Genomic DNA, 12,824 nt, shown 5'->3' on the forward strand with positions numbered 1-12,824 from the left:
TTTTTATTAAATAATGTTACTGTAGTCCGAGCCGCCGCCATCTTGGATTATGTCGTCACCAGTGCGTCATCACCTGGACTCAAATAACTATAAAGAGGTTTAATATTAGTCTATTATATTTATAAAGTGGTGTTTATTTGTGTCTTTAGACTCTAATTACATTTATGTATATAATATGTTTCCTACAATATAAACAGGTTCATAATATAATTATTTTTATAGTTTCTGTTTCCACTGTATCCAGAATAATAATAATAATAATTCTCAACAGGAACTATTGATTAATTTGTCACATGACTGTTCCAGGGTTTGAGTTTGTTTTATTTAGTTTCACATCTTATTTCTTAGCAGAAATACTTTTAAACACTTGCTGTACATTCAGCTGACATAAAAATATTGTTATTTAAATATGTAGAATAATTGTGAATTTATCAGTAGCAGTAGTAGTTTTAATATTTTAGTTAATTTTTTGCAGGCACCTTTTTTCTCTGTCAAATGTATTTAAAATAAACTAAAATTAAAGAGATAATGTTATTTAACTGTTGAACCTTGTCATAATTTCATTTATTTATATATTTTTTTAAATAAAAAAAAAATGTTTATGGTCTTGTCTTGGTCTCGATGCATTCTGGTCTCAGATAGTGTGGTATTGAACACAACACTACCTGTCATATATGCTGTCTTTCATATACTGTATGTGTGTTGTTGCTTTAAAACGTGTATGTGTGATTACTGTCATAAAGGAAGTGAGTGTCCTAAAAGCAGGAAGTCTGGTCTAGCACATGTTTTTCATTGCATGTTACCTGCACAGTGTGCTCTCCTGTTAAAGTAAAGCTTGTACTAAACGCTGACTCACTCAAAAGTAAAAGTGACTTCATGGCAGCCTTTTTACAGTACCTTGGGGTAGTGGTATTCCACACCGGATGGATAAGGAGCTCCAGTGAAAAACGGGACTTCCATTTTAGGAACCAGTGAGTCGTTGATGGTCAGGTAGGACAAACGCAGACCATCAGGTGACCACCAGTGGGCGACGTGAGTCAGCAGAATCTCTTCTGTGGACGCACACACACACGCACACACACACAATTCACTGCCAGTTAACAATAGTGTGTGAGGAGACAACAATCTTACTTCTATCTAATAAATCAAGGAACTTCTGCGTGTGTGTGTGTGTGTGTTTGTGGAGCAAATTTCTCCCCGACGCGGTGTCTGTTCGACCTGAAACTTTTTAGACTGCTTGTACATAAGTTGAGTGTGTGTGTGCATTAATTTGGACTTATTTGGTGTTGCAAAATGTTTATTTTAATTTTATTTTGAACGCAAATTAGCCCAGACCGTTTAACAGGAATGAAACCTATTCAGGTTTTGACCTCAGTGTGAGGGGGCGCTAGCGCACCAATCTGTTCATTTACAACCTCTGACAATCAGTAGAAGTAATATCCCTCTGACGCCGTGTCTGGTTTTAACAGCCTTCCCGAGGCCCGAGTGTGTGCATCCGTTATTTTGGACTTATTTGGTGATTTCAAAATGTTTATTTTCATTTTAGTTTGACCGCTGGACGCTGGTTAGACCCGGACGGACGGGACCCGGAAGTTATGCCGCTCAAAACTAACAACGAAACATGCATATTTCTCCGCAAACACGCCATTATAAATGCTGATATTTTCACCACGTGCTATATAACCTAATGGGCACCTTGGATGTACATGCTGAACGCACACAGAGATTGTTTAGAGAGAGAGTTGAAACAAAGGAAAAGTGCCCGGAAGTTTCAAATAGTTTCTGAAAGTTGTTGGCGGCCAATAGCCAACCATATCACAAACTATCCTACAACACCAAACAGCAGATAAAGCCTATAAAAGTATGGAGGAATATACATTTTTGGTGAGCGTGTGGCTCCATAACCTAGGAACCAGTATGTATACACCATATATATGGTATATTAAATAATATATTATATCATATATATATAATTATGTACGAATAGTGTTCACACACACGTAAAGGTAGGAAGTTATGAGGGCGACTGAATAACAAGGTGCAAATGAATGATAAGGTGCCAAATTCTTATGAATAGTTAAAAGGAAAATAATAATAATAATAATAATAATAATAATAATAATAATAATAATAATAATGTACTGTATATAGACATGTAAACTATTATTTATGACAGGTGATAGTGGCAGACCAGCTGACGGATTCTCTGTGTAGTGGTAAACATAATGATTATGGTAACCCTGTAGTGGTTAGGGTTTGGGCTAACAGCTTTGGGGACACATGTGCCCCCCCTTCTCTGGGTCTTACAGGCAGGACAGTAGTGTGTGTCCTGAAGGGAGCAGCCCAAAGGATGAAAACAGAGCATGTGATCAGTCCCTGAGAATCTGCTGTATATAAACGCAGCCACAAAAACAAAGTTAGCTCGCTAAGCTAACATACCTCTGATCTACAGACACGGGCATCAGCAGACTCTGCTCCTCCCGACAGCAGACGTAGGTTTAAAATTCACTTTTTAAGCTGTTGTTCTGTGAGCTTTTTGCATTTCTCACCTTTATGAACAACAATCTTTGGTAATCTATAAAATCTATTTTCCTTTTCTCGGTTAGAACGATTGGAGCAGCCGTAAACTACACAAAACATGGACATTTTGATGATTTCAGAGTTTCCTGAGCTCTCACGATGCAGCAATGTGACGTCACGTGAAATCAACCAATGGCAGCATCTGCGCTCAAAGCAAACGGCAAAACATGCACATTTCTCCGCGCACACAGCATTAGAAATGTGGATATTTTCACCACGTTTATAACCTAATGCGCTCTTTGGATGTACATGACGTTTGTGTGTAATTCATTTTCCCACTGGGTTTTCTAAGTTTTTCCTCACCATAGGAGGGTCTAAGGACAGGGGATGCTCTGGGACATTTATTATCCATTTGCTTAAGTCCAGTGAACATTAGTACAAAACTTATTAATCAATTTATCATATTCATGTCTCATAGAATTAAACCAGATAAATCACACACACTATTTTATTTTACACCCACACATAAACCCTTTATAACACTACAGAGTACAGTATGTACACCTCTATGTACATACAACCTTATAACACATACTCATTTGGTCATAATTGACAACTCTTCTCATGCTCCCCCCACTATATGAATACATATTTCTGACGGGCACTGTACTTGTTATTATAATTAGCAAGGGATGTAACGATTCACTCAACTCCCGATACGATTCGGTTCACGATACGATTCTCTCACGATTCATTATACAAAATGGGAATGTACTTAAAAGACTGAAAAATATTCCTTTATTTTTTGGGGGGAAAAAAAACTAGAAAATACTACTATTTTCCTTTTATTTTTATTGTCAAAAGAATCCCTTGATGAACTATTCAAACAATGCAATTTAACTAAAAATAAATCTTGAATGAAATAAATAAAGGAATAATACAAATGAAGAAGCCTATTCATTTAAATTCTGGTTCTATAGTAAACAATGCAAAATTCATAATAGTTATTTTTCTTTTTAAACGTGCAACTGAAAATGTATTTTGTGCCTTAACAATTGGACCTTAAAAAAAAAAAAAACAGTGCACTGTATTTACGTCAGATATTTGTTTGAACCAGCAGAGGGCGCTGGTAACCCAGTGGTCGGTTGGCATGCAGCTAAGTGCAGTGAAACTAGAACTCTTAGAACGCGAGGCAGAAGCTGCCCTCCAACCTGAAGGTTGTCCAAACCGTTGGCGCTCATCGCTCAGGTGACATTGACCCTGTCCTAAAGGACTGACCAGACTGTCATGTTGATTAAATTTATTGTATTTTTCATGCTTTGTTCTGCTCTATCTGTTCAAATCCCACTGTTTCCCGAGGATCCCAAAATTAACATTAATAATACAGCTGTACATTTAGTTTCAAAGGATCCAGAATATAAGATATAACTATGTGTTTGTATTTCTTTTACATATTACTAAACAACATATCGTACTCTCACCCCACAATGCAATGGCATTCACCATTCCAAGATGGCGCCAGCATGTACCGGCTGCCGTCTGCCCGCTCCGTAGGAACTTTTTGTTTGTAGCCACACTGATCGGTATTCTGTGGCAAAACATCACTGCGTTGATAGCGTACGACCGTCAGACACTTATTGATCTTAATCGTTCACATGATGTATGTCTGGGCTTCAACTCTAAGGATCAAACATCCAGACTTCCTCCTCACTTGGCGTCAGTACCTGACTTCCTGCTGCGCTCACCTGTCCTCCAGAGGAAGCGTGTTAAAAAACGGTGTAAACATGGTGGAGTCCTGTTGAGGATAAAGGCGTTCTGGAGGTCAAATCCTGGGACTGATCCTTGATGCCAGTTGTCACATGAATTACGATGAATTCAGCCCGTGGCTCCAGTGCGTCTGGTCTCCGGCTTGCGTCACCTGCCGCTCCAAGCGCTGCTCCGCAGACGCCTCCCCCGGCATCGGGGTGTGGATCACGGGTGGCTTCGTCCGCTGCGCCACAGATCTCCACAGGCCGACAAGGAAGTGACTCTACGCCTCGGCTTGCAGAATGCTAGATCACTAGCCAACAAGTCTCACCTCCTGAAGGACCTTTTTATGTCCCGCGGATTGGATCTGATGTTCATTACGGAGACATGGCAACGGGAAGATGACTACGTTCATCTTAATGAGCTGTGCCCTACGGACTGCTCCGTGTTTGGAACTCTACGGCTTACACGACGTGGAGGAGGATTAGCGCTCGTATACAGAGACGCTTTCAGCTGCAGACTGTTGGACATAAACACGTTCAACTCCTTCGAGCTCCAGATGTGTAAGGTTGGAAATTAACACTCTTTTTACTGTGTTTTAATCTACCAACCTCCTGGTCCTGCTTGTTTATTCCTAGATGAATTCTCTGAGTTTATGTCATCTATTGTTAAACTGTGTATTAATCCTTGGTGATTTTAATCTACATGTTGATAATTCCTCCTGTCCTATGGCAGATGAGCTGATGTCTCTAATGGACTCTTTTCACTTTGTACAACATGTGTCAGGTCCAACACACACTAAAGGTCATACTTTAGATTTGGTCTTTTCTTTTGGTTTAATGATTGACCATCTAGGTATTGAAGACTTACAAATAAGCGACCATTGCTGTATCATATTTAATCTGTCAATCACACTGGTACAGACTACTTCTAATGTGAAAAAGCAGAGACTCATTCTTAATGAAGCAGCAATCAGTGGATTTTCTGCCTCTTTTGATCCAACTACATTTGTTAGTAGTGATGACGTTGACACTTTTATGACAAACTTTAATAGCCATTGTTTGTCTGTTTTGGACACAGTAGCATCAGCTAAAAACACTCCAGGCTCTAATAAGAAACCTTGTCCGTGGATGAATGAAGCTATTTTTAGCTTTAGGAGAAGCTGCCGGAAAGTGGAACGGTTGTAGAAAACCACTAAACTAGAGGTGCACAGACTCCATTTAAAAGGCAAGGCAAGGCAAGGCAAATTTATTTATATAGCACATTTCATACTCAAGGCAACTCAATGTGCTTTACATGATAAAACATTCAATTGTTTAAAATCAATAAGAACATTTAAATCAATAAGAACATTTAAAATCATCAGTAAAATCAATTAAAATCATCAGTAAAATCATCATTACATCAACAACATGACAAAAAATCTCTCTCTCAATCATATGCAGTAGAGAAAAAAAGTTCCTTTAACTTTGATTTAAAAATGTTCACATGTGATGCTGACTTCAGCTCTGCTGCAGTTTGTTCCACTTCTTTGCAGCATAACAACTAAAAGCAGCATCACCATGTTTACTGTGAACTCTGGGCTCCACTATCTGATCTGTGTCCATAGATCTGAGAGACCTGCTGGGTTCATACCTGACTAACATCTCACTGATGTATTCTGGACCAAACCCATTCACAGATTTATACACCAGCAGCAGAACTTTAAAGTCTATTCTGAGGCTGACTGGGAGCCAGTGTAAAGACTTTAAAACTGGAGTAATGTGCTCTGACCTCTTTGTTCTGGTTAAGACCCGAGCTGCAGCGTTCTGAACCAGCTGTAGCTGTTTGATGCTCTTTTGGGGGATTCCTGTCAGAAGACCATTACAATAGTCCAGTCTGCTGGAGATAAAAGCATGGACCAGTTTCTCCTGATCTTTCTGAGCCATTAAACCTTTCACTCTGGAGATGTTCTTTAGGTGGTAGAAGGCTGTTTTTGTGATAGATTTGATCTGATGCTGAATGTAAGATCTGAGTCAATCAGAACACCAAGGTTTTTGACTTGGTCTTTATCTTCTAAAGATCCAGACTCAGATACTTGCTGACAGCAGTCCTCTTTTCATTGTTACCAAAGACAATCACCTCCATCTTGTCATGGTTTAGTTGAAGGAAGTTTTCACTCATCCAACAGTTTACTTTTTCTAAACAGTCACACAACACCTCAATGGGACCATAGTCATCTGGGTTCAGTGATAGATATAGTTGTGTGTCATCTGCGTAGCTCTGATAATCAACCTTACAGTTCTGTAAAATTTGTCCTAAAGGAAGCATATAAAGGCTAAACAGAAGAGGTCCAAGAACAGATCCCTGAGGAACCCCACAGGACATTGGTAATCTGTCAGATTCAAAGTTTCCAATGCTTACAAAATAGCTTCGCTCCTCCAAGTAGAACTTAAACCATTGCATTACTTTTCCATTTAGTCCAACCCATGTTTGCAATCTGTGCAACAAAATTGTATGATCTACAGTGTCAAATGTAGACTTAGATCCAATAGAATGAGAACAGATACTTTTCCTGAATCAGTGTTCAACCTTATGTCATTGATCACTTTGATCAGATCAGTTTCTGTGCTGTGATGAGAACCAAAACCTGACTGAAATTTATCAAATATTTTGTTGAATGTTAAGAATTGACTCAGTTGGTTGAAGACCACCTTCTCAATGATCTTGGCCATGAATGGAAGGTTGCTGATTGGTCTATAGTTAGCCAGTATAGAGGCATCCAGTGTTCTCTTTTTTAACAGCGGTTTCACAGCAGCTACTTTCAGGGATTTTGGTACGGTGCCTGATTGGAATGAGCAGTTAATTATCTGACACAAATCAGTGACAATTGACTTTACAACAGTTTTAAAGAAGTTTGAGGGTATTGTGTCAAGGCAACACGTTGATGGATTCAGCTGCTGAACAGTCTCCTCTATTGTTTTTGGGTTCACTGTAATAAACTCTAACATTGTAGTTGACTCCTCCCTCAGTGGTTGAAGCTGTTCAAGCTTTTTGTGATTTTGCTGGTTTGTTTTGATGTTTGACCTTATTGATTGTATTTTTTCATTGAAATATACAGCAAATTCATTGCATTTTCCAGTTGACAGTAATTCAGGGGCTATCTGATCTGGGGGGGTTGTGAGCTTTTCAATTACAGAAAACAACGTGCGAGAGTTGTTGACATTTTTGGCAATAATTTCAGAAAAGTATTGCTGCCTTGCTTTGAACAAGCCATCATTGAATTTTCGCAGACTTATTTTGTACAGTTCTAGATGAATTTGGAGTTTTGTTGATCTCCATTTACGCTCAGCTCTTCTACAGTCAGATTTCAAATTCTGCATTATCTCAGTCCTCCTCCAAGGTGTTTTCTGTGTGTTTGGTTTTCTCTTAGTTTTGATTGGAGCCACCACATCTATGACATTACAGACGTTTCTATTATACTCATCCAGAAGATCATCAACTGTCTCAGCACTCAATGTTGGTGTCATTGCTATGGCTTCCATAAACTGTGCACTTGTGTTCTCATTTATGTACCTTTTCTTTAAACACACATAACTAGGGGGAACAGATGTTACAGTCTCTAGGTCAAAAAAGACACAGAAATGATCAGATAGAGCTAAGTCTCTTACATCAACAGCAGAGATATCAACACCTTTAGAGATAACCAGATCCAAAGTGTGACCTTGAGTGTGTGTCGGACCAGTCACATGTTGTGTAAGACCAAAAGTATCCATTAAAGCATACAGTTCTTTGGCAGTATTGTCCATGTTATTGTCTACATGAATATTTAAGTCACCTGTTATTATTAAAAAGTTGTATTCAGTGCATACAACTGACAGCAGTTCAGCAAACTCATCCATGAATTCTCCAGAATATTTTGGGGGTCTATAAACGACTAAAAACAGAACTCTTGAATCACCCTTCAGTAAGAATGACATATATTCAAAGGAGATAAAATCACCAAATGTTATTTCTTTGCACTGAAATATTGATTTAAAAATGGCAGCAACTCCACCACCTTTCCTGTAAGTACAACACTTATTGAAATAAATAAAGTCTTGTGGTGAACTTTCATTGAGAATAGTATTACTGATACCATCATTCAACCATGTTTCATTAAGAAATAAAAAGTCCAAGTGATGTGTTAAAATAATATCATTAAGGAGGTAAGGAGAGGTAAGGGGAGGTAAGGAGAGGTAAGGGAGGTAAGGAGAGGTAAGGGGGAGGTAAGGAGAGGTAAGGAGACGCGAGATGTTCTGAGAGTCACGTGACAGTCTGTGAAAATTCAACATGGCGGCTAGCTGCCTTGACTAGCATACCAACTTTGTTTATTTGTAAATATTAACACTTCTTACCGTTAAATCCACGCCACAAACGAGAGCCGACCACGCGCCCTCTCACCAGCCAGAGTGGAGGACCTCGAAGACTTCATCGACCGATATTACGCCGAGTACGTAATGGAATCCGGACCGAAAGCCGCGAGCACATCAGGTAAGTCCGCTAAACGCCGAAAAAATGAATCGACATCAACAGACACGTCAGATCTGGAGGCAGAATCCCACACCGAGGTCCTAAAATCCATCAATAAGAGGCTGGGTGTGGTCGACTTGCTGCACCAAGATTTTCAGGAAATGAAAACCAGCCTGGAATTTGCATACCAACAAATTCAGGACTTACAGAAAGTCAACCAAGATATCAATTTGGCTTTATCTGCGGTGACCACGGAGGTAAAAGAGCTGAAAAATGAAAACAAGCTTCTTAAAGAGACAGTCCTGGATATCCAATCTCGCAGTATGCGAGACAACGTAATATTCTCAGGTATTCCAGAAACCCCCAACGACGACCCAGAGGCTCTGCTGAAAAACTTCATGTCGTCTGCGCTTAAAATCCCAGCAGAAACCGTGAAAAACATCACCTTTCACCGTGTCCATCGTCTCGGTCCACACAGAGGTAACCGCCCACGTCCTATCATTGCCAAATTTGAACACTTTCAACAAAAAATCCAGGTTAAAAGTAAAGGTAGGGAACTTAAAGGTACGCAATTCGGCATGAATGATCAATTCCCTCGAGAAATAAATGAACGCCGAAAAACCTTATATCCTATCTTCAAAGAAAACCGACAGAGAGGCCGTAATTCCAAACTGGTCGTAGACAAGCTTTACATAGATGGCCAACTATTTAGGGATTCTAACATCACCCCCTGGCTCTACTAAGAAAAATAAAATAAAACATGTAAAGAAAAAAAAAAAAAAAAAAAAAAAAAACACAGATGATTTATGAGTTAATATTGAAAGGATAATTCTCCACTCATGGTGTAGTTCAGGTAGCACTATTTAAAAGGTAAAATGTGTATGTGTGTGTGTGTGTATATATATATGTACTCTATGTGTATGTATATCTATATATATGTATGTTAACAAAACTTAAAAAAAAAAAAAAAAAAAAAACCAAATTAAAAAAAAAAAAAAGAAATATAAACAATAATAATTAAATATGTATGTATGTGTGTGTATATATATATATATATATATATATATATATAAAATAATTGAAATAATTCAAAAGATAAATAAAATAAAATAATGGATATGTGTATATATACTAAATGTGTGTGTATGTATGTATGTGTATGTTTGCTCAGATGTTGGTAAACACGTATAGGCTCGTACAGTTTCACATGACACTCTCTACCCCCATGTCACCTCTTTCTTCTCCAACCCCTAACCTTTTTTTTTCTTTCACATCCACTCAATACCCCCCCCTTCCTACACTTTATATAATTACCCGTTGCGTGTTTTATTCTTTTGGTACTGGTTGTTGTTGTTGTATGTTTGTGCTTCTCACTAACCTTCTCAACCCAGCCCCTTACCTTGTGGTGGTATCGCATGATAAGCATTTCTTCTCCTTCTTTCTTGCATTGAAGTCTATCACGACACAGCTGTGCACAAATGCTCTCAGACTCTTGGTTATGCTCACATTCGTAAGAACTAAACCGCTCTCCTTTCCATGTCTCAGTTTACAGTAACATCTTGGAATGTGCGTGGCATTCGCTCGCAGGCTAAAAAGATCAAGATATTTGATTATGTATCAAGATTAAATGCAGACATTGTTTTCTTTCAAGAAACTCACTTACTTAAATCAGAAGAAAAATCTCTGACAGACTTAAATTTTAACAAAATATATAATTCGTGTTTCAATTCCAGGCAAAGAGGAGTCTCGGTTCTTTTCAATAAAAGGTTTCTCTTTAACATAATCAACTCCACCATAGACCCAGAGGGTAGATATATTATTATCAAAGTGGTAATCTATAATAAATGTTTCACAATTCTAAACCTCTACGCCCCCAATAACGACGACCCTGAATTCTTCCATAGAGTTTTTTCGGAGCTATCGGACCTTTCTGCTGACTCATCTGTAATCATCGGAGGTGACTTCAATCTGACACTCAACACATCATTAGACAGATCCAGTAAGTGCCCAAATACAAAACCGTCTCGATCTACTAAAGTATTAATGAATTACATGGATGATCTTGGAATAGGTGACGTATGGAGACTGAACAATCCAACTAAAAAAGAATATACCTTCTTCTCCCCTGAGCATAAATCCTTCTCCCGAATCGACTTTTTTCTCTCAAATAAATCCATTGCGCATAAGATGTCCTCTAAAATACATCCTATAATCATTAGCGATCATGCCCCGATATCCCTCACCCTGAAGTGTGACCCTAATCAGAAATTATCCTCTCTGTGGCGCTTTAATACTTCATTACTTAATGACAGTGAATTTGGTAAAATGATAAGAAAAGAATGGGAGGACTTTCTATTAACAAACCATTCTCTGGAAGTGTCACCGTCCTTACTCTGGGAAACCGGCAAGGCTGTCATCAGAGGGAAGATTATATCATACTCTTCTTATAAGAAAAAACAGGAACAGATAACAGAAAAAACCATTGAAGAAAAAATTAAGAAACTTACGGAAGAATACGCAGCTAACCCGTCTGAACTTTTATGGAAAAAACTCCAAAATACAAAACTTAATCTGGACATAATTTTATCTAAGAAAACGGATTTTATTTTACAGCAACTACGGTACAAAAACTTTGACTACAATAATAAATCAGGCAAATATTTAGCAAATCAGCTTAAACACAACAAAGAAAACTATTTCATAGCGGCAATTTCTGATAATTCAGGTCAAACTTTAAACTTACCTCAGGACATTAATAAGGTTTTTCATGATTACTATCAAAACCTATACTCATCAAACTTAAACCCTGACCCTGAAGATATGAAAACCTTCCTCAATAACTTAAACCTACCACAGCTCACCATAGAGCAGAAAACCACCTTAGACTCACCATTAACCTTACAAGAACTACAAAATGCTTTGGATAGCATGTCAACAGGCAAAGCACCAGGTCCAGATGGGTTCCCTGCTGAATTCCTAAAACACTTCTGGTCAATGCTGGCTCCACTATTTTTCAGAGTAGTAACAGAGATTAAAAATAAAGGTTATGTAGGAGGTCACATGAATACAGCAAACATTAAATTACTACTTAAACCAGACAAAAACCCCATGTTACCCTCAAGTTACCGTCCCATCTCACTTATTAACACAGACATAAAAATTATTTCCAAAGCACTCACATCCAGGTTAGAGAAAGTCGTACAGTCAATTATATACCAAGACCAGACAGGATTTATTAAAAATAGACACTCCACAGACAATGTTAGAAGACTGTTTAATTTGATCAACATGGCACAGAACTCTAAAAAGAAAACAATAATCTTGTCACTAGACGCAGAAAAAGCATTCGATAGAGTCAACTGGTCGTTCCTCCTAACTGTCCTTGACAGATTTGGCTTTGGAGATTCATTCATACAATGGATCTCCACCCTATACTCTAAACCTAAGGCCTCAGTAACCACAAACAAAATAACATCCCAAAGCTTCACACTGCAGAGGGGAACCAGACAAGGTTGCCCACTCTCACCTTTGCTTTTTGCAATATTTGTTGAACCTCTCGCATCAGCTGTTCGTCAGAACTCTGTTATTAGAGGGATCCACTCATCCATTTCAGAACACAAAATTAATCTTTATATGGATGATATTTTACTCTTGGAAGAACCCCAATCTTCATTAGAAGAATTATTTAAACTAATAAACAGCTTCTCTAAACTATCAGATTATTCCATTAACTGGTCAAAATCATCAATCCTTCCTTTAACGAAAAATTCATGGAACCCAGCAATCCAAAACCCACAATACCCCTCCCCCACAAATATAATTAAATATCTAGGCTTAAATATATCACCAAACCTAAATGAATTAATTAAACTGAATCTAGACCCTCTGTTGGATAAAGTCACAGAAGACCTGCGGAGATGGAACAATCTCCACATCTCACTCCTTGGCAGAATAGCCTCAGTTAAAATGAAAATCTTACCCAAAATAAACTATCTGTTCTCTATGATCCCACTGAAACCACCAACGCAATGGTTCAAAAGATTAGATTCTGCAATTACAAAATTCTA

The 12,824-nt window shown here is 38.2% G+C and overlaps 1 protein-coding gene across 6 annotated transcripts in view; it reads right to left on the reverse strand.

The window, feature by feature from the left end:
• The window catches only part of LOC114478733 (dipeptidyl aminopeptidase-like protein 6), a 133,846-nt gene that overhangs the window by 45,110 nt on the left and 75,912 nt on the right, over nt 1-12,824 (reverse strand). For all 6 annotated transcript variants that reach the window (XM_028471929.1, XM_028471928.1, XM_028471930.1 and 3 more), the window contains one exon: nt 898-1,052. In XM_028471929.1, coding sequence (XP_028327730.1) covers nt 898-1,052 — 155 coding nt within the window. The remainder of the gene's footprint in view (nt 1-897; nt 1,053-12,824) is intronic.

The sequence above is a fragment of the Gouania willdenowi genome, chromosome 17, assembly GCF_900634775.1.
Source record: "Gouania willdenowi chromosome 17, fGouWil2.1, whole genome shotgun sequence".
Classification (NCBI taxonomy): domain Eukaryota; kingdom Metazoa; phylum Chordata; class Actinopteri; order Blenniiformes; family Gobiesocidae; genus Gouania; species Gouania willdenowi.